The sequence below is a fragment of the Dermacentor albipictus genome, unplaced genomic scaffold (assembly GCF_038994185.2).
Source record: "Dermacentor albipictus isolate Rhodes 1998 colony unplaced genomic scaffold, USDA_Dalb.pri_finalv2 scaffold_113, whole genome shotgun sequence".
NCBI lineage: Eukaryota > Metazoa > Arthropoda > Arachnida > Ixodida > Ixodidae > Dermacentor > Dermacentor albipictus.
In genome coordinates, this window is record NW_027225667.1 from 151,059 (window position 1) to 174,075 (window position 23,017).

A 23,017-nucleotide genomic window follows, 5' to 3' on the forward strand; every position below is an offset into this window, starting at 1 on the left:
TTCTGAGTAGTGCTTTACTAGTTGCAGGTGTGACTGCAAAGATGCTGTCATTTAAACTGTTGTTACCCGTGTTGATAGCATCACTGGTATTAGTGGTATTAATGCAGTTGCGGTGGTATTGGTATGAGATGATGATATGTAGCAATGGTAAGGGTGCAGGATTATTGTATTTTGGTGAGTTAGTTCATGACTTGAGTAGGAAAAACAGTACATTCAGATGAATGTGAAAAAGGGAAAACAGTGATAATATACAATTGTCAAGCACCAATAACGTTCTGAATGTACACACAACGTAGGGCTGCTTGGACGATTATGCATAATTGGCATTTGGTTGTTGGGGCCGTTTACTGCCCCTTCATAGCATATTGATGATGCACTGTTATTGCTGCTCAAATAGTAAGCATGCAAGAGACATTAGAGTGTTACATAAAAAATGTTGTATTATCACATTAGTCTCTCTGTTAGAGACACAGAACACTGCAAGTGATGCATGCCCATGATATTGGTGCAACAAAAACAATTCTGGCGTTTTACATGCCATAGCAGCAGATGGAAATTTGCACCATCTGGAGTTCTTTAACGTGCACAGTACCTAATGTTCAACCGAACAATGATAGCTAGCAGAGAGAGTAGAAAAGAAGCAAAATGTTTACATATAGCAAGAAGACAACATTGAGAATTTAATATACAAAAATCTTGCATAACTGAAGGCACAAAAGCAGAAAGTTTGAATGGAGCAAGGCGCAGTGCCATGACTAAACCATAACTTAAAACAATGCCGGAATTAGAAATTTAAAATGAAAGTACTCCATCTTAGGAAGCAGCTTCCACAAGAATAATTCGTCTCTCTTTACATTCACAATAATGCTCTGCTTTGGGCTGTACACATACAGAAGAGCCCGCTGAAGGTTTAGAACGTACAGCTGAACCTCAATTTGTGAGTAATAATTGTGTCTTCCTTAGCTCAACAATGTCGTTAATAATTGTAAGGTAAGGCAGCTCACAGGTCCTTTGCTCGTAATTGAGAAAGGGCGCATTTCTGTACTCGTATGTGCACTTAATCTCTATGAGAACAGTTTCGCCACCGAGATTTGCAAGTCCGTCGGGGCTGCAGCATAGCCATGGTTGTTCTGGCAGAACAATGAGACCCATCTAGAGGAGACAATGTGTGTAAGTTAATCCAAGTAATATTATAGCTAGCATAGATTTTCAATATATGCACTTACTCAATGATAAGGTAACAAAAGATCGAAGCTCATCAAGAATGTCACCTGAACTATGCGTACACCAAGTTTTCGCTCCAGATTGCACCTAGCTGTGGCCTCAGTTTTGATTCCTGCAGAAAAATTTATTTAGATGTGCACATGTGCATGTCAAACGGAATGGTGAAGAAGGCAGGCACAGCACTTTATTTCTAGTCTTCATTTCTTCTGCCCATCTATTGCACTGTTTGATTCTATTCAACATGCACCAATTGTACCAGTTAAGCTCACAACTGCAGTACATGTGCAATAGGATTTGCTTCCATTTTGTCATAAATTTTGTGATTGTCTGAGTTCTGTAAAAAACATCTGCATGCAGTGCAAAATTCTTGTGCTTAGTAACCTTACCATAATGCATTGCAGCACTTCTGTAAGTGCTGTGCCTCAGTAGCTGCTGGGCTGCACTCGTTAACCCTTCATAATTTTTCTTTGTTAGAATGCTGTGAGCCTTTGTACTGCTAATTCACGCTTTTCGTTCCTCATGCCACCTGTACATTTCAAAAGTTCCAGAGTCTGTATTATTGGATAGTCATGAAATGCGTGAAACAAATGAAAGAAAAATTCACAAGGCTTGCTTTGCTCACAAAAGAGCAAGCAAACTGCACAAGGTGTACTTCAATTTTATTTAAAGATCACTTTGGTGGTATATTCATGTGCCTCTTTAGGCTGTAGCCCTGAAACAAAATCCCACTGCTGCGTTGTCCTGCTGTCAACGACAGAGAGGTAATGATACACTGGTCTGCTAAGCATTGTAGCAAGCATCGCGTCAAGGGTGGCTTCATCCGCTGCATTTGAGGCCTGCTCAACAAGCTTATCCAGAACCTGCCGGCAGGTCAGGTCGTCCTCGTGCATTTTGGACAGCATCATTACCTCTTTCAGCGAACAGACTATCTCTGGATAATCTAGAATGTCTCTCGATGCCTTTTTCATATCCTTTGAGTTTGATTGTTGAGCTGTTATGGAGAAAATGTCCATAATGACTGTGCATACCAGGGTCTATGCAAGCTGTAATTAAGTTGATGTATGATCTCATTTAAGTCTAACTTGACAGCAAAAAAGTGCGCAGGAGATGGCAAAATTTTTATGCAAGCTCACCTGGAAACAAGTCTAGGAGATCTGGTTTTGGCTGCCGCAGGGGTTTGCTGGTTGGCTTGCCCCACTTTTGGGGCTCACTTGTGCAGGAGCTATCTTCATGGTTATTTATGTATAGGCACACAGCAGCGGCATGTTTGCACTGGCCCTGAATACCGGCTTTGCAGCTGCATTTTCCTTTGCTTATATTTAACTGGCGCTTTACAGGGCATGACCACAAGAGCTGAAGAAACAATGGCAATTTAGGTGCATCATTTAGTTGTCTGGTTGTGTCAAGTTTCATATCAATATCTTTAACCAGCACTATTATAATATTGTCAAATGCTTGCAAAAGTTATGTTACCCTTTTATCCCTGTGTATGCCTGAAACACCTAGGTCATCCATACACAAATATACTGACTCATAGTGGCCCCGCATTTACTTCACGGAAGTACAGGGTCGTTCTTTTTGAAAGGGAACACGCGAGCGCGTGGCCTGTGCTCTGCGGCGGCTGCGTAGAGCGCCGGTCAGTGGCAGCAAGAGGAAGCACGTCCGCTTTTGGCGTCATCTATTGACGGTCAGAATGACTAGGCATGGCCGATTGGAAGCGCCTACTGGACTCCCTTCCCCGTATTACTGATGCGCAAGGAGCGGGGCCTGCAGCTAGCAAATCGCGCTCGCGCTGCAGGCCCCACTCCTTGCGCATCAGTAATACGGGGAAGGGAGTCCAGTAGGCGCTTCCAATCGGCCATGCCTAGTCATTCTGACCATCAATAGATGACGCGAAAAGCGGACGTGCTTCCTCTCGCTGCCACTGACCGGCGCTCTAGGCAGCCGCCGCAGAGCAAAGGCCACGCGCTCGCGTGTTCCCTTTCAAAAAGGACGACCCTGTACAATGGAACGTGAGTGATGAAAGGCAGGCATGAGCATGCTAGTGAGTGTTGGTGCGTGGTAGTAAACATGTGAGCATGAGTGGGTGCTGGTCAGTGAAAGTGACTGAATGCGAGTGAATGCAGAAACATGTGAAACAGAAAACCTACATATATAACCCGCAAAAATAACAATGAGTGAGTATCAGCTTAAATATTCTGCTGGCCTGTGGCCAGGCACAGGTTCCTTATACCCCTGTCACACGGGCGTTTGGAAGGCCTTCCAACCGATAGTCATTTGACTCAAAGGTCAAGTTCGAGCTGCTACATGGGCGGTTTCGAAGGCCGCCGAGTCAATAGTCTATCGAGTCAACGGAGCACCTTACAACTCTATCGAAATCTCGATGGCCTTTGAGAAACGGAAACGGACATAGCGCTAACGTGCCCTCTCGTTCACAGTGTGCCCGTACTCACGGTTAAAAAGAACAAATCAAACCAAAATGCTCTAAATATACTATATATGGGTGTTATTAATTATTCAATAAAGTATTTTTTGCCACTTGATACGTGCGAACTGCACATACTCTCGACAACAGTGATGTGCTTGTGTTCCTTCCTCCATGTCGTCTAGTACACTCTCCCTCTACTCCAGCTACCGTCATATCGCCGCCATATTGCTCTCTGCATTGTGTGTTTTTGTCTGCGTACTTTCTTGCTTCCTTTTCCTGTTCCGCGTGTTTAGTTTATCTTGCAGTTTTTTTTTTTATCATTAACGTAATTGGTAGTGTATAACTTTTTTTTCCTCACCTCACAGAAGTGTTTTCTCGGGCGAGTGAATTTTTTTGCGTGTGTGTGTGAGTTTGAAATGGAGCGCGCCCAGCCGCAGAAGAAAAAAAAAGTAGCGCCATCGCAAGCGCGGCAGCTATGGGGAGAGCGCGAAACGGAGCTCCTCATAGATTTGTGGGAGGACCGCCTTATGGACCTACGCCGTCAGAAGAGAAATAGCAGCGTTTACGACGATATCGCCGCGGCCCTGCGACAGGTGGGCTTTGAAAGAACTCGGCTGCAAGTTCACCACAAGATTGAAAATCTTGCGCAGACTTATCGGTAAGTGGCTTTCATAAATTTGTCCGATCACCCTACAATTAACCGTTTGCAGGGGCTTGGCCGGGGGAGAGAAAGGTGTTTATTGAGGAAAAAAAATGAACAGGTGGATCTTTGCAAAATTTCATTTGTCGTGGAATTTTTGTTCCGCCACCCCATGACACTTTTAACGAGCCGTAAACTCGGCCTCGTACGAGCATAACTTTTCAAGAATATTGCTTGTGCATGATGCAGTTGGTTAGTGTCTAAACTCAAGGTAATTGACTAATGTGACTTCAGAGGTCCGATGCGGAAAGTTACACCGCAGCATACTGTGCGAAAATTATAGTCACGTGACGAGGATTTCAAAAAACAATTTGGTTACGTTCGAATAAAACGTAATAAGACTCTCTGGTGTTCCTGTTCCACTTATCGATACCCCGGTTAGGCGAATTTGATAAGTACATTTTTGTATCTGTGCCCGCACATGCATCTTTATAGTTAACCAAACCTTCTCTTTTATAACATTTCAGGTTTTGGCTGAAAAATCAAAAGACTGGTGCTGGCGCCATACCTTGGACGCATTTCTGGAGAATACACAGTTTTTTGGGGACACTCCCGGCCAACGACCCATCAAGGGCTCAAGAGAGCCAAGTTACTGTTGAAGAGGTATAGCATTTTTTAAAAGCCTCCAGTACGTGTAGAATAATCTGTGAAGCCATTAACTTGCTCGATGACGTAACTGAATGTGCACAAATTGTTCTATTACATGCTACTTTGTAGGATGAAAGTGCAGCATTGTCGTAAATTGTGGCTCATACTGCTGGTTGCAGGTACTACTTTTCCATGCATGTACAGTCCTCAGGATAGTATAAGCGCATAAAAATAACAGCTGTTTGCTGGCACCCAGTCATTGCAATAACGTAAAAGAGAGGCGAGGTGCGTTCCCATTTTGTTGGCGTTCTCTGTTTAACTACAACACTTACAGTAGAGTATGCATTGGTGTGCGTATTATTGCATCAGAGTGTTGGATGGATGGATGTGTGTTGTTTAGTGGCGCAAGGGCCAGGTATGGCCAAAGAGCGCCATGACTGATAATGTTGTGTTAAGCGCTGATTTGTGAGTGGCGATGGTGGAATGTAACATGGCTGTAAAGTGGCCTAAAATCAATCAGTGACATGGAAGCGTAAAATAGGATATAGCATAAAATTATGATAGTGATACATGTAGTGGTCTCTGGATAAAGTACGCGTGATAAGTGATCACGGAGCTAAAATGCGAGAATATGTAAATAGCACTAATGCCTCCGGGGGCCTTTGAGTACAAAGGCTGAGAGGCAGGTGCTTTCTTTTATTGCACCTACCGCAGCAGAAACCTCTGTTAGAGGCTGTGCTACGGATTTCCTGGGGCTATAATATGGAAACTATCTACATCTTTTAAAAATCTAAACAGGGATTCATGTTTGAAGAAAGGTTCTATGCCTACAATCATTTGAGGATGAAGTGGAATTTGTTGCCGGTGAGGTAATGGAAAATGCTTTTTCCTATTTGCATCTAATTCTCTGCATTGCATCAGGATGTGAAGCACGGTAAGTGGCTTACCACACTTATCACACATGGGTGGATCACCACCTGACAAGAGGTATGCGTGTGTACTGTATGTATGTGCTATTCTAAGTCTGCAAAGTATTACTTCCGTATGGCGGTTCTTTGATACCGGCGGCCAGTTGCCAAGATATGGCTTGATAACATGGAGTTTATTTTCTGTTTCTTTATCCCACAACCGCTGCCAGAAAGCCCTCAGCGCTTTCTTTATGGAGGGCTTAAGGTCCATTACAGGGACAGTCATGGAAATGTCTGCAGCATTCGCGTGGATGGATGTGGCTAGCTGGTCAGCCAACACGTTTCCTTCAATCTCGCGGTGCCCCGGCACCCAGCATACCACGATTTGCTGCTTGGAAGCATAGGTGGTTAGTAATGCTGAGTAAAGAGATACAATGATAGGGTTTTTATACTTTTTGACAGTTTTCAAAGCGTTTACAACGCTCAATGAATCTGTGTATATAATTGCCTTTGTGATATTACTTTCTTTAATGTGTTTAACGGCAGCCAATATGGCGTAGGCCTCTGCTGTAAAGATACTTGTGCTCGTGTGCAGAACACCGGTATCCGAAAAGGATGGACCGACTGCTGCGTAAGATACGCCAGAATTACACTTTGATGCGTCTGTAAAGAATTCAGGACATGCGTATTTGTGTTGTAATTCCAAGAAGTACATTCGTATATGCGCGAGAGGAGCGCGCTTTGTAACAGTTATGAAGGATGTATCACACTCTATTGGTTGCCACTGCCACGGCGGGGGCCGTATAGCAGGGGACATAAGGTGGTATTGGAGCAGTGGAACCCTTGTTTCTTCAGCCATGTCTCTAACACGCATGGAGAAAGGCTGTGCCACTCTGGGCCGGTTGCGGAAAAGTTGGCAACTGGACAAATCGTTTACGGTGTGGTACGCGGGATGCTGACTGTTTCCGTTCACTCTAAGAAAATACATGAAAGACGAATATGTTCTCTGCAGATGCAGTGACCACTCATCCGATTCAACGTACAGGCTTTCTACTGGGCTTGTTCTAAAGGCGCCTGTGGACAGGCGAATTCCTAAGTGGTGGACGGGGTCAAGCATCTTTAGAGCAGTTGGAGTAGCCGACTGGTAAACTATGGCTCCATAGTCTAGTCGTGTGCGTATGAGGCTCTTGTACAAGTACAAGAGGCACTTTCTATCACTGCCCCAGGTTGTGCGTGAGAGCACCTTTAAGATATTCATTGTTTTCATGCACTTGTCTTTAAGATATTTTATGTGCTGTACAAAGGTTAGTTTCGCGTCTAAAATTATGCCTAAGAATTTATGTTCCCTGTTTACGGGCAGACGCTCACCATGCAACACAATTTCAGGATCAGGGTGCAGGCCTCTTTTTCTAGAGAAAGTGACACAGGTGCTTTTTTGTGGGTTCAGTCTGAACCCGTTCACATCAGCCCATTTGGAGACCCTGTTAAGACAAAGCTGGGTCTGTCGCTCACAGACTGCAAGAGAACTTGATTGAAAACCTATCTGCACATCGTCAACATACGTCGAATAGAAGATGTTATGTGGTATGTGTAGACGAAGAGAATTCATTTTTACTATAAAAAGTGTGCAGCTGAGCACCCCGCCCTGCGGCACTCCAGTTTCCTGTACAAATTTCTCTGACAGAACAGTGCCCACTCGAACGCGGAATGTCCGATTCGACAGATAACTTTCGATAACATTGAACATATTTCCGTGTATACCTAACTGTGAGAGGTCTCTCAAAATCCCAAACCGCCACGTTGTATCATAGGCTTTCTCCATATCTAAGAATACTGATAAGAAAAACTGCTTATGGACAAAAGCTTCACGGATACGTGCCTCGATACGTATGAGATGGTCAGTGGTGGATCGACCCTCCCGAAACCCGCACTGGTATGGGTCCAGCAATTTGTTTGATTCTAGGAAGTGTAGTAGGCGACAGTTAATCATTTTTTCGAATACTTTACATAGGCAACTTGTTAATGCTATAGGCCTGTAACTCGATACAGAGGAAGGATCCTTTCCGTGTTTTAGGATTGGAATAACAATAGCCTCCTTCCAAACAGAGGGGATCTCGCCGGAAGACCAAATAACGTTGTATAGGTAAAGGAGGGTTTTCTGTGTTTCGGATGGTAATTGTTTTAACATCTCATATATTACGCGGTCTGAACCTGGGGCGGATGTATTACAACAGTTTAGTGCTGCCTGCAGTTCTGCTATACGGAATGGATCGTTGTACGCAGCACTTTTAGCAGATTTTCTTTCTAATGTTTGCTGTTCTATTTGTGTTTTGTATTTTAGGAAGGTTTCTGAGTAGTGTGAAGAGCTCGATATGTATTCAAAATGTGCCCCGAGAAAGTTGGCTTGGTCTTCAAGGCTTTCTCCGTGGCTGTTCACTAAAGGCAAGGAATATGTGTGTTGCCCATTGACTTTTTTCACTCTATTCCATACTTTGCTCTCATCTGTGTACGAGTTGATGCTTGATATGTACTTCGCCCAACTCTCTCGTCTTGCTTGTCGGCGCGTTCTCCTCGCCTGGGATTTGATATGCTTAAAGTTTTCCAAGTTTTCTGCTGTTGGCGAATCGCGAAGCAGCGCCCACGCTTTGTTCTGCTTCTTCCGTGCTTGCCTACACGCATCGTTCCACCAGGGAACACGCCGTTTGGAACCCATGCCGCTCGCTTGAGTAATGCATTTACATGCGGCATCAAGTATAAAAGCTGTAAAATATGCAACAGCGTCATCTAAGGTTATACCAGACATCTCAGACCAGGTCATGTGTGTAAGAGTTCGGTACCGTTCCCAATCGGCTGTGTCAATTTTCCACCGAGGGACCTGCGGGGGAAGTTGATCTTGTTTCGGCGTAGTTAGGATTATTGGGAAGTGGTCACTCCCATATGGGTTGTTAAGCACAATCCATTTAAAATATGGTAAAAGCGTCGGCGATAAAATGCTAAGATCTATGGCAGAGTATGACTTGTTGGCTAGGTTAAAATATGTGGGTTCCTTTGTATTTAAAAGACATGCTCCAGAGGAGAAAAGCATCTGTTCAATGACGCGACCTCGCGCATCACAGCGTGGATCGCCCCACAAACTACTGTGTGCATTAAAATCACCGAGAATCATATAGGGTTCTGGGAGCTCATCTATTAATGATTCTAAGTCGCGTCTGTGAAGCTGATGATGTGGTGGTATGTACAAAGAGCAGATGGTAATGAGTTTATTTAAAAGTATGGCTCGAACGGCCACGGCCTCAAGGGCCGTTTGGAGCTTTAAATGCTGACACGCTACAGTTCTGTCAACAATAATGGCTACACCGCCAGATGATGCGACAGCATCCTCGCGGTCTTTGCGAAATGTAATATACTTTCGGAGAAAGTGTGTGTGTATAGATTTTAAGTGTGTTTCCTGTAAACACAGCACTTTTGGATTGTGTTTTTGGAGGAGTTCCTGCACATCATCAAGGTTTCTAAGAAGACCTCTGACGTTCCATTGGATTATCTGTGTATCCATGTTGGTAGTAAATAGGTGCTGTGTGTACAGAAAAGAAGTAGTGATTATGTAAATTACAGAGATTTATTTACAGAGCCCTTTCGAGGCCCTGTAATCAGGGTCTTGCCCTTTCTGGAGCGTTCGAGTGAACCTCGCCGCTCCTTAGGCGCTTGGCGCCCCTGGAGGATAGGTGTAGTGTCCATTGCCTCTTGTGAGGCGCCGGACACGTGCTCTTGCGAGCGGGAAGTTACGAGCGAGGGTCCTGCCTTGGAGGGCAAGACCCCTGCGCCCACCAGCCCGGAGGCCGATGGGGCTCCCTGAGGGATTTGGCTGCGCCGGCCGTTGCCAGCGCTGGAAGGGACCTGGGAAGTTGAGGCAGCCTCGGCTGCGCCCACCTTCGAGGTCGATGGTCCCTTCTCCTCGGTTGACGGAGCAGCGCTAGCTGCTACCGCCGCGGGGGCAGAAGGCGTAACTGCCGACTCACTGCTTGTGAGTCGGACAGCCGCCGGAGGCCGTTGTGACGCTGCCCCCTGACGCGCCACATCGGCAAAGGTTTTCTTGGGCAGGTATGATACCCGCCTCCGTGCCTCCTTGAAAGTTATGTTTTCCTTTACCTTGATTGTAACGATTTCCTTTTCTTTTTTCCAAGAAGGGCACGACCGCGAGTACGCGGCGTGCTCACCATCACAATTAACACAATGTGGAGTGTTCTGGCACGTTTCAGAGGAATGTTCTTTGTCACTGCACTTGGCACAAGTCAGCCGGCCTCGACAGTTCTGTGAACTGTGGCCGAAACGTTGGCACTTAAAGCATCTGAGAGGGTTGGGAACGTATGGTCGAACCCGAAGTTTGATATAACCGGCCTCGATGGACTCGGGAAGGATACTTGAGCCGAACGTGAGTATCAGGTGTTTCGTGTTGATCTCTTTTCCATCTCGCCTTATCTTAATTCGTTTAACATTTACAACATTCTGGTCACTGAAGCCCTCCAAGAGTTCAGCCTCAGTGAGCTCCATCAAGTCATCATCAGAGACAACACCACGGGTGGTGTTCATGGTGCGGTGCGGGGTTATGATTATTTGGGTTTCCCCAAATGACACTAATGTTGACAATTTTTCATATTGTTTTTGATCGCGGAGCTCCAAGAGGAGATCACCGCTTGCCATCCTCGACGCCTTATATCCAGGACCAAAGACTTCAGTCAATGACTTGGAAACAAGGAAGGGTGAGATAGTTCTTACTGGTTTATCTGGTTTTGCGGAATGGATAACATGGGAACGCGGGAACGATTCTTTTTGGCGGCCGAAAAATTGAAAGACTTCATCGGTGCGCCCTCTTTTCTGAGGGCGATCAAGTAGTGGAGGGAAGGAAGTAGCCATGTGTGGACGTGTAGTTTTCGGCAGCAACGCCAGCCACCCACCATGGAGTCCAACAAGGGGACGCTGCAGGGTCTGAAAAACAGGGCCTGCTAACGCCAGCTGTACGTTGCCGCTATAACCCAATATGATATAACCGAGGTTGGCTACTCACACAAGGTTAACCCTTGCTGCCAGGAAGGTCGGAAGTAATAAAGAAATGAGAAGGAGACAGGAAAGGCGGAAAGTAAGGAAAAGACGAAGGTTGTAGGGAGAGAGAGACAGGAAAAGGCAACTACCGATTTCCCCCGGGTGGGTCAGTCCGGGGGTGCCGTCTATGTGAAGCAGAGGCCAAAGGGGTGTGTTGCCTCCGCCGGGGGGCCATAAAGGTCCAATCACCCAGCATCAGCTCAACCCCCAGGATCCCCTTTTCCCCAGACACGGCTAAGCCGCGCACGGCTACACGCGGGAGGGCCCAACCCTCGTGTGCTCGGGTCCGTGGTGTCGCCACACACCAAACGCCTGCTGACGCAGACGCCCCTGCGGGGCATCAGAGTGTTGAGACCCATGACGGAATGTCATCTTTCAAAACATTCTGAAGTTATCAAAGATGCAAGTAACACTAAATCATTGTGCAGGTCATCATGGAGATGATAAACGGCGGCGAAAATGCTGTCGTTGACAATGAGAACAGGCTGCAATGGGAGGAGAGTGCGCCCATCAGACCTCTGGACAGCCCAGGACCGAACTACCCGTCCACGTGCAGCCCGGCCTCCAGCAGCCCGGCCTCTCCCAGTCCGGCATCCTCCAGCCCGGCCTCCTCCAGCCCTGCCATCAGCAGTGCCACCCCTGCTAGTGTGGCTACTACAAGCCGGGGTCCAAAGAGGAAGGCGGGTGATGACTTCAAGCAGCAGATACTGGCTGAACACAAACTGCTGAGGGAGCAGCTGGTGGCGAGCCGTCAGAGAGAGTACGAGCAAAGAGAGCGACACATGCAAATGCAAGAAAAGTTTTTTAATTCCATGTCAAAATATTTAGAAAGAAGTTCCAAATAAAGTTGCTGTAATGAAGTAGGAAATGGAAAATGCAGCATCCACCCAATCGCAACAGATTGTTACAAAGGAAACCTGTTTGGTCAAGAGTGTACGGGTTTTCATTGTAGGAATTTGCTGCAATTGTATGGATGCCTCATTTTCCATTTCCTACTTGACCCATCTTGTGGGTTTTGGACAGAATACTTTCTTCAATGTGTGCTAAATCGCTCTTTTGAGTACAGAAGAATACTTGTGCGCTTAGTAGAAATTAACTTCTGCTAGGTGCACAAGTATTTGATGATGACAGTGGACTCACTGACCTACCAAAGCATGAACGTCCAAAAAGCTTCAGCATAAAATGCTCAGCTCTGCTGGAAGTGCCTGACAAGAGCTGCTCTCACATCACCGCCTGTGCCTTCCTCAGCATCTGTGCTGTGGTCAGGCTGATGGAGGCCGCCATCATTGTTTTGAGCCTCGACCAACCAGTGTTGGAGCACAGTGTCACCAAAATGTTCGCACACATTGTTCAGAGCACAGCAGGCACGAATGACAAGGCGGGCATTGTCGATGTTGCACTCCATCCTTTTCAAGATAAAGCGAAATCTTGCCTTGAGCCTACCAAAGGCATTTTCCACAATCCGTCGGGCTTTGGAAAGGTTGTAATTAAATAACCTTTGTTCTTCACTTAACTGTGCCCTGTGGCTAAATGGCTTGATCAGGTTTACAGTGAGTGGAAATGCTTGGTCGCATAGTATTAAGGGTGGCACAGCTGTACCACTGATTGTTGCTAGTGGTCGGCGGAACAGGGGGCCCTTGACTGCGTCTGCTAGTCTTGACCGGTGGTACACATATGCATCGTGGCAGCGGCCAGGAGAACCCACATTGATGTACCGGAACCTATACTTGTGGTCGACCAGTGCGAGGAGGATGATGCTGTACCTGCATAAAAAAAGACCTCATTAATTCGGATTGGTAGTATTTACCCATTCTCCGTACTCTAAAAATATGACGTAGCTTGGAAGCTGTAGGTGATGTAATGAAAGTGCACACCATATCAGAGGTACGACTTGCCATCCTTTATAGTTCCTATAGTCGGTGGCGCTCTCCCTGGGCGGTGAAACGGGGAAATGGCACCCGTCTAGTGCTCCTATGGCTTGCGGGAATTCCAACGTGGCCGTGAACTCGCGAATGTGCTCGGCCATGCTTGAAGCTGTGGGCATCTTGATCCACTCCGCCTCCATAGTGTGGATAACAGCCTCGCACAACTCTCTTTAGGCCACGTTGACGGTTGAGCGCCCCAGAGCAAACAATTCGGCGACACTACGGACTTCAGCTGAAGAACACAACCGGTACAAGCCAATCGCGACACGTTTATCGAGCGTGATGGCTTCACGCATGTTCGTGTTCTGACGCTCGAGCAGCGGTCTCACGGCGTCCACGATGTAGCGAAAAGTCGCCGGCGTTACGCGGAATGCACGTTTGAAAAACTTCTCACCAAGCAATGGCACAGTCTCCTCAAACCACCTCGTCCGGCGAGAGAACGACCATCTATCTCTGTTGACGCTTCGTTCGGTCACCGAGTCTATCGTCATCATCAAATTGTTGACGATCAGCAGCTCTTCCTCGATGGCATCGGCTTCCGCTTTTTCCGCCTCAATCTCGGCATCAAGCTGCATGATCGCACCCATATAGGTTATCATAGCAGTCTTGCCATCTTGAGCTTCTGTCTCTCTGTCACCCATAGCGGTAGAGCAAGAATGCAGTCGAAGCGCAAGGCGCACAATTTCTTTCTCTATGGTCGCACTTTGAAGAGAAACATGTGCACACACACCACAACGGCAGCCGCATCGAGCGGAGCGAACGTTGCCGCAGTTTCGTTACTCAACAACTTAAAAACTAAACATATATGTATAGCAATGTATAAACATCTTTTTTAGTGTATAAACAAACATAAGAGAAATTATAGTGCTTTTAATCGTTTTTAATGTTGTTTAACTTTTTGTGACACGAAAACGAAAATAAAGGGCCGCAGCGCCACAGAATTTTGCGAGAAACGCCTGAACCACTCAACGGCTTTTCAAAAATGCCGTGTAGCAGCGCGACAACTCCTTTGAGTCGATAGAGTTGTGGCGTTTCGAAGGCCGTTGACTGGAAGGCCTTCCAAATGTGCCCGTGTGACACAGGTATTAGAGAGAGCACAAATATTCTACTTTAGAGGTTACTGTCACTGCTGGCAGCATTGTACTGTTGTACAAATTAGCCTGGGCATGCAACGGTCTGCCACCAAGAATAAAAGCCAACTGATATGATAGACACAAATGGTTACTGCATGTGGTGGCTGCAAGACTGCAAGTCTAGAAGTTGTGTGGTTGCCGTGTTGCTGCCTCTAAATGGGGGTTCATATTTGAGAATTCGCATTTGGTTATCCTGCACAAATCGCAGCACAAGGAAACTTTGCACTTATGCTCGACCAAAACATGCACCTACTAGGCAAGTTGAATTAGGCTAAAAGATTACTCCTGACAGTCCGCAATTGCATAAAACGAATCTGCGCACATCACGCGGATATGCCATTTTAGCTTTGTTACCATGCATACCAAGGGCAGACAAGCGCAAGTTGCTGATGGAACTTACGCTTTTAACTGCAAAAAAATGACATGTGAATCCTGAAAACACTCTACTGCATTATTTTCTCGTGACCAAGCAGAGCTGCTTAACCTGTGCTATAAAGGTGGAATCGCAAGATATGCGCCGTTGCCAGAAAGTACGCAATTTTCGATTTGTTATACGTAGAGCAGACAAGCATAGGCGTAGCCATAGGGGCATTTAATCCCCCTCTCTAAATAGGTTAGGTATAAACACACGCTCGCGAATACTGGGGTGCCGGAACACCTCTCGCTCGTCTTAAATGAGCTGTGCCCCAGCAGATAAGCGTAAGAGGTATAGCTGATGTAGCGCAGCTGCAAAGAAAATATTTCTGTAATTATTTATTGGGCAAGTGAGTAGGCGATGATGATCTTTTTGTCAACGAGCAGCGTCGGAAGATGCAGGCAACGGATCGCATTTTAAGCATTGAACTCTCTCAACACGTGATATGTCAAATGAAACCTCGCAGTGACACTGGTTCAATGCAAAAACAAGCAGGCTTCGCGAAGCGATGACATCGATAACGCTTGCCGTTGTTCGCTGACAGGTAGGCGCAAATCAGAACGAACACAAACGTGTAATTTACTAATGTTCCAGCCAAGAAATTTAGCAGCAAAAGGTGGAAGCACAAAATGAGAGCAGCCGTGTGCGCGCCCTCAGCTACCGAGGAAACTAACGGCAATCGTCACCGTTCCTGCACATCTCTGCAAGTATGCATGACCGCTTTGTACCTGCATCATATAGAAATAAAGGTGGCTAAACTTCTGAACTTGGTGCATACCTCTAACTCGAGGTCGTATACGATCTTGTCGGACACCTGTGACACGCACTTGGCTTTCACTGTCACATCACCGTCCACGATTTGTTCAACGCCGTACACGTGCGGAAGCAGACGCTCCCCTTTCGTGAGGTTGCCGCCACGAAAAAATCTGTCGGCGTCGGCAACCTTCTTGAAGCCGCATTGCAATCTTTGCATCGCTGTTGCGCGAGCAGGCGGTCCGCCGCCGTCGAAAACGGAGCGCCGCGGGAACGAGCAGCGAAGAAAAGCGCGGACGAAATAATCTAAACAGCGGAGACTGCGCCACAGCGCGACCGCGCTGATTGACGTTTCCACATAGGGGGAGCTGTGAGGAGGCGCAGTAGCGCCGCCTGGCCATGGTTTTCTCGTCCATAACGGACATTCCATCTTATACACCCCAGGCACGCGCAAGCATCGGCGAGGCCCAACCCACGGACCAGTCCGAGTTCTGGCTTTGGTGTCCTGGAGGCACGCCAATAACGGGAAATGACACGTTGTTAAAATTAGTACAACACACGATTAAATAAACATAATTACATCCAGCCGCCAACTTGTGACGCTAAGATCGAGCTCTACCGCATCCCGCGACTTCTGCAACACCAGTCAGAACTTTGCCACTGAACGTACGACGAACAGACATTACGACCTGCTGCGAACAGACAGTACCTGCGGCGCTGGTACTGAGTCATTCATCGTCATCGGCGGCCTTTCAGCCACTTGCGCTCAACTGACTTAGTATGAGCGCCGCAGGCGCGAGACAGTATTCCGACACAGCGGTCGCCAAATCGGGCGTCAGTGGCCGTGGCAGCCAGCGTCTGAGCGTAAACAAACTCGACCCCACTCCGCAATGCCGGCACGCCTAGGGACAAACGCCTACAACATGCGCTAAGAAACCTCCTTTATAGCGCCTAGGCAGAGTGATATATTCAAGGAGCAAAAGCCCCCAAATGTTCTCTCTCGCGCCCGCTCTTACTCGCGTCTGCGCACGAACGGATGGCGATCCCTCAAATGAACATCTCGTCCGTTCCCCAGGTGCCTTGCGCGTGACGAAGGACGGCACACTTCCTCGCCGCTTTCCTCTCTTGAGTGCGCGAGATTGAGCCGTTAGCAACGGCTCACCCGCGCAGGCTTTCACTCGCACATACAGCATGCGGGGCACGCCGACGATTTTATCGCGACGGTAAAAACGCACCTGTACTGACCATATAATTGCTACCGCAATAATAAAAACACTTAATCCAGTTTGAGTAGTAAGGTGTAGTGTTTACTTCCTTCAGAAAGTAGGGGCTAGTAAAATGCTCAGCAAGTAAAATATTCTCTAAAAAAATTATATTACCGATTGCAAATTGACTCGAATATTTTCAAATACGAATAAAAAGGAGGCGCACACAGAAGCAAATATTTTTCAAAATGGGCTATCTTTATCAAGTGATAGCAAGCAATTTGGTTTGAGGCCGGAACTTTACCACAAGTGATTCTCTCTCAGCAGCTGCAAAGTCAACCTCAACCGTCCTGATATACGCTCAGCTCGCGCACAACGCCCCAGTTTTGACTGTTTTAGAGAGTTTATTTCAGTTTGAATGAGGGACACCTGTATCTCTGCGTCAGCCAACACTTTGTTTTTTTAGCTCAAGCTGCCTCAAAGATGCGGCGACACGCTTCCGTTCTTGTTTGTTCTTCAGTGCGTCGGACCTTTCTGTTTTCGTCCTTTCTAGCCCCGCCTTCCACCGTGCGTTCGCCCCACGGACCATTTGACGCATTCACTTGGTCACTTGTACGCTGGCAACTCGTCCAGCCGATGACACGGTGTCAAAGGCGATTCGTTGGGCGACCAGAGACTGTTCCTTCTGATATTCGACAAGAGAGCCCTTGTTAACAGAAAATGCCCGCTCGACAGACGCATTTCCGCGCCAAAGAGAGATAATCACCTTGGCAAAAGTGAGTAGTTCCTTGTCTGAACCACAGATTCCTGCCCAAAGGGCATCCAGCCGATCCGTGCTCCTGTCAAAAATTTTCAACGCTGCTTGCGCCGAGGCTAAGGATGATGCACGCTTGTAGGGCCGCATAGCCCGATCAGCTTCTGCTCCGGTCATCCATTGGTGTTCCGTCACAACTTCGAGGGCATCAGTTTAACGCCTTTCCCCAAGCTCGGGGAATCAGCGTGCACTTGCGATCCAGAGAGGACGATCACCTCGTCAGCTTAAACTTCAACAGCAACCTCTCCGCAAACGTTTTGGCGCAGTTCTTTATGAAAGCGGCGCAGTATTTTCTCAACTCAAAAACAGTCACATATGAGAGTTTCGGGGCCTTTCGGAGCGCATTCTTCGTAGCAAAGCCAATGTCGATCTTGGGCGTCTCAAGAACGTTGGCAGGCTGGTCCATGTCGACCTTTATCAACTTAAACGGACTGTCCGCTGCCACCATCACTTCTTTCTTCACTATTCTACTCATTGTGATCGCAGAAGATTTTCCAATGCTATATCAAGAAATGGAAGCATAGGCGAATCCGTCTGGAACTGAGCCAGGAACGGCTGCAATTCTTCCGCGATACAAAGGATTGAGGTTAGCTTTGCAGACAGCAGAGGATCGTGGATAGATGTTTAGACGACGGCCGTAACTGGCGCCGGTCGGTCACTTGTTCTCGCTTCGACACGACTCAACGTACACCTTTGGGTAAGGCAGGATCTCAAGAGCCCTGGAAATTACACGAACACTTTCCCAAGCCACCGCACAGAGCAAACCTTCAAAGGGTAAATGTTGCTCCCGGTAATGCGTGCATATTCAGGGCGTCGGGCAGGTACACATTTAAATAAATTGTACATAGCCCTGAGAAATCCCATGAGTTACCACCCTGTTGCCGCGTGTCCAGTTTTGAATTCGCCGTTCAGTACATGAAGGCCACAGCTCCCAACGTCCAGAATTTGGAGGCCGTCATTGGATTCACTTAGTTATTGCTTCATATCTCACGGAGAAACTTCATGCTTACGTTTGGCCCGCCGATTGATATCTCAAGAATTTTCGATCGTGAGAATCCATCTATGGCACTTTTAAATGCGGACACCAATTGTTCAGCTCGCGTGCGCCCAAGAAAGCATGACGTCAGGTAGCCTGTTTTCACGCTCCCCTCTGCATCCGACCAAAAGCGAACCAACACATCCATTTGCTCTTTTTGTGCAACTTTGTTTAACGATTCGTCAAACGCTAAGCCGAGGTGGGAGGCTTGGCTTACTTCCGACACGAGGCTCTCTCTAAAGAAAGGTGCAAGGCCATAGGCAATAGCATTACCCACCTTGTCTTTGCCAAGCTGCACTTTCTTGGCTGTAGCTAATGATGGTAACATCAACGGGAACAGAGAAGCCGATGCCGCGGCAGCACCGAATGTGTGCGTCATAACAGCATTGAGACACCACATCATCTCAGCATTTATCCCTTCTGTGTCACGTTGAAAAATATCCTTTGCAGCACGTGCGGGTTGGATGTCCGTAGCTGTGGTTGAAGCAAATGAAGGCGGCGCGGAACCTGACGTCACTGGCCCGGTTTTGATCACAACAGCGCCCGGCGGCTCACTTCTCGGCGGCGTAAGAAACGAAGCTACAGACGGTGTCCTGGCTCCGTTTGCAGGAAGTCGGTGTTTCTTACTTTCAGCGTGACTTGTCACCGCTCTTTTTCTCATGTTGCTCAGCGAAAACTTCTTTCTGCATAGCGTGCAGCACGCCACGTTTGCGTTATTTTCAACGGGCCTAACCCAGGCTGCAAACTCGCACTGTTTCGGATTTGTCCAGTCCTGGACGGAAGTACATTTGAACGCGCTCATACTTGTCACACCAAACAAAGCTTGCCTGCGGCACTACTGCAGTAACTAAACCAAGTCGGGTCGGAACGGGGTCAATACAAATAAAATAAAAACGCGACACAGTTGGTTACTTTGTTTCTCTGCCGGCGTCCCCATATCGCGGCAGGGTTATGGCAGGGCGCGAAGCTATGGTCCCCATCTGCTGTGCCGCCTGCGTCCCGCGCGTGCCACCCCCCGAGGTAGAGATGGACCCTTCCATCAAAGCATTGCGCGTAGGAAGAGTTCGTTTAGGAATCGTACTGGAAAGCGAAAGCATCGCGACAACTTTCTGTAGTTCTCCAGGGAAAACTACAGAGGCAAAGCGCGCGGAAGTGAGAGCGCTTCTGAAGAGTCCTGCATTTTCATCCACGTTAGTTTAAGCTGGGGAAGAGAAAACAAACCCCTTATTAGAAACAGTTATATAAGACAAAACACACGACTGAATGTAAAAGTTCATTTATTTTGCCGCTTTAACCTTCCCCGTCTGGGCAAACAGGAAACCGCCGCTCGTGGAAGCTGCGTCGATTCAGCGTCTTCGGTCTTCTCCGAGCAACCGAAAGCACAGTCGAACGCTGGCGGACTACTTGGCGCGGTAACACATATGCAGAGAAGCTCCGCGCCCGTAGCTTTCCCCTCATAGCCACAGAAAGTTGTCCGCGAGTTTATAGTCTAGCTCGCAGCGCTTTCTGCCGCCTCGCTGGAGTTTTCTACATTATGGGAAACAAAAAACAAGGGAGGGGGGGGGGGGGGCGACCATCGAAAAACTTGATTGCGAGCCTTACGAAGCCCGTTCTCTGCTTTAGTTCTCTGCATTACGTGGCGCCATCGGTGACGGCGCCGGGAAGTGTTCACTTAATTTCGACTCGGTACGAAATTCGAAGCGCCGCGCTTTTTGCCGCTTTCCTGACACGCTCTCTGGAAAATACAGCTCAGGAGGAAGGCGGTGTGGCTGTGGAGAAAACGGGCTTCGTACGAATCGTACAAAGAGCGCCATGTCTGTTACTCGAGCCAGCCTTACTGCGGCTTTCTTTCCCTTTCAATAATATTACAGATAATTTTCTCTGATAAAGGCACAAATTCCCTGAGTTCCCTATTCCCCATTCTATTACTCTGAGAATTCCAGGTTTTCTCGGTTGGTAGACACCCTGGCTAATAGCTACTACAAATCTATCAGACAGAGGAAAGGAACCTGGTTTTAATGGTACTGCAGTGTCCGTACTGAGAAATAATAGAAAAATATTGACACCAACTGTTCCTACATTCTTTAACAAAACATTTTACGCGGGCACGTACACGGAAGTATTAAAGGTCGCAAGATGACGCCTATCTATAGAAGCGGGAACTTTAACGTTTCAGGTAATTATCGACCTATATCGGTATTGAACTGCATAAACATAATTTTTGAGAAACTGCTGGCTGGTACAAAATTTCTATCTAAACATACCATCTGGTCCCCGCGTCAACACGGCTTTCAGAAGTCTCGATCTACAACTACGGCTATTTTCTCTTTGACCGATGCAATAGATGAAGCTTTCACCAACAATGAAATATCAGTACGAGTATTTTTATACATAAAAAAGGCATTTGACACCGTCTATTATCATATTTTATTGATGAAATTGGAAAGACTCGGATGTCGAGGCATTTCCTTATACTTTTTAAAGACCTATCTCGATAGCGATAAACAAGCAGCGCTCATCAATGAACACATCCCAAGTCTCTCTGACCTTACTACATGCGTACCACAAGGATGGGTACTTGGGTCAATATTATTTACAACATACATCAACAGCCTTCCAGACTGCCTAAATGAAGAACATGCCTTCATGTATGCTGATGACACAGCTCTTACGGTCAGTAGGAAATCCTTAAATAACCCAGCTAAAACCATCAACAATGAGCTTCAATATATCAGTAAAAAGCTTGGAAGTGATAGTCTTTCCTTAAATACAAAGAAAACTAAATTTGTTATGTTTAAGTCTCCGTTTAAGAAAATGCTTTTGAGGGGCCGTGCCGCATTACGACTGGCCGTGACGAAATCGAAAAACTCGACTCAAAGTTCTACGAAGGGGTAACGCTCGATCCCGCTCTCAACTGGAAGCCTCATATCGACAGGCTGTGTGGTAACCTCTCTTCCGCATGCTTCGTACTGACGATAGCGCGGAGTAATTTGTTTCGAAACGTTCAGAACCCTAAATTTCGGTCTTGTTCATTCTGACTTAGCCTACTGTATTTGCTGTATTTTTTAGCCTACTGTCTGGGCATTCACCTACAAAACATACATAGACCCTGTAGCACGCCTTCAGAAGAGAGCCTTGCGGATAATCAACTATGCTAGCTTTACTACACCGTCAAGAAATATTTTTCTTGCGAACGACTTAAAGTCATGTCACTATCGCACCTGGGAGATTACCAGGCTGCCTTATTAGTGTGCTCGATAACGAGATGCAACACGCAATTTCCTGCCACTATCTTCAATGGATCGATATTTAACCAGTCGCTCAGCCTTTCTCGAGAAATTTCCGGTCCCGATATGTCGAACCGGTACGGCCAGCGACGCATGCGTTACATAGGTGTCGAAATATGGAACTCGGTTCCTACAAACATAAAGCAGTCATCTAATTTTAATACCATTGTTAGAGAATTCTTTCTTGTGAACTAAACTGATTAGGCTTTGATAAAAATTATAAAGGATGGGACAACTGGACACAGCGTTGCTGTTATGCTTTCTTGTTGTTTCTATGTACGTGTGTATGGATGTGTACTTATGCGAGTGTGAATGCCGGTGTAGCCTTGCTCTTACTCGGCAGACTGCGCGTCAAATGTGTTTATAGCATATAAGTGCACATTCTTGCTACGTTCATTGAATAATAATTACATGTTAGCCTCCGGCAAACACCTAAAGCGCTATAAGGTTTAACCAGTTCTTTTATGTGTAACTGTTTCATGTATTTTTATAGCCAGCATGTGTGTGTGCGGGCTGCCGTGGGAGAGAGGCCATGGGTCTCGTCTCCGATGCGTGTTGCCTCACTAGTGATGCGGGGCTCACGTCTTGGGCGACACTTAGCAGTGCGCTTCTTCGATTTTCCAATTCTGGGTACCCGCGTGCTGCAAGAGCCAGCCGGAGCGTCTTCGTTTTTCTCGGGTTGCTCCGCCCACCGCGCCACGCACTTCCGCCGGGCGTTCGTTTTGCTCGGCGTGGGTGGTTCTGGCTACCCGCGGGCTGCCAGAACCTGCCAGGACGATTTTGATCTGGCTGCTCTCTGGACGTGCTCTGGCTAGCAGACTACGAAAAAAGGCGATGGGCGCTCGCCGACATCTTTGCGGGGACTTCACGGCATTGCAACGCGAGCGCTTGAGGACTCGAATTTACCTCGCTCAGCCAACTGTCTACGGTCATCTTCAGATTTCCTTACTCCTAGCACGATCTTTTTAGGTGCTATATAACGCTCCGTTCCGCATAGCGAAGCGGTGTGATACGAGCAGTGGTGAACCGTTTGATGCGTTTGTGTGTGTATGTGTCCCCTGAAGGCTTCTTCGCGGCGGTTATCAGCGCGCCGCGCTCTTATGCGTGCCTGTTATCTGCATCGTGTTCCACGCAAGATGTAGACGCTCATTCACACATTGCGGTACGCTTTGGGTTCGTCTTTATCTGGTGGCGTTCCTCTTCACATATTTCGGGTATGTATGCGGAGATATCTCCTTTTTCTGTAGTTAGCGAAGGCTTTGCAGCTAACCCGTATTCGCTCCGTCTCTCCGTCGTATGCTTGGGTGGCAGCTCGAAACCGATATGTGTTCTCACTGCAGGCCGTTGATCTAAGAATGCACTGTTTGAGTAATAGGCACACGTACATTAAACACATGTACATTGACTTAATGCTCTTATGATGGCGACCAATGTTGTTTTTCGTGTGAAACGTTTCGCTGCTCACAGGCGGCGTGCATTTTCATGCGCCAGCCGCGTCCTCAGC

At 47.2% G+C, this 23,017-nt stretch overlaps 1 protein-coding gene across 1 annotated transcript; it reads right to left on the reverse strand.

Moving 5' to 3' along the window:
- Positions 1–12,131: 12,131 nt before the first annotated feature.
- LOC135904208 (putative nuclease HARBI1) lies at positions 12,132–13,010 on the reverse strand. The gene is made up of 2 exons (XM_070530427.1): positions 12,841–13,010; positions 12,132–12,708 (listed from the first exon to the last, which is right to left on the reverse strand). The coding sequence occupies exons 1-2, from the start codon at positions 13,008–13,010 to the stop codon at positions 12,132–12,134; spliced, it is 747 nt and encodes a 248-aa protein (XP_070386528.1).
- Positions 13,011–23,017: the final 10,007 nt, after the last annotated feature.

Bases quoted from the DNA above. Each gene is read 5' to 3' on its own strand.
- LOC135904208 (XM_070530427.1), bottom strand. From the start codon at position 13,010: ATGGAGGCGGAGTGGATCAAGATGCCCACAGCTTCAAGCATGGCCGAG. The intron at 12,709-12,840 runs GCAAGTCGTACC...TTTTTTATGCAG, and splicing joins TATAGGAACTATAAAGGATG to GTACAGCATCATCCTCCTCG.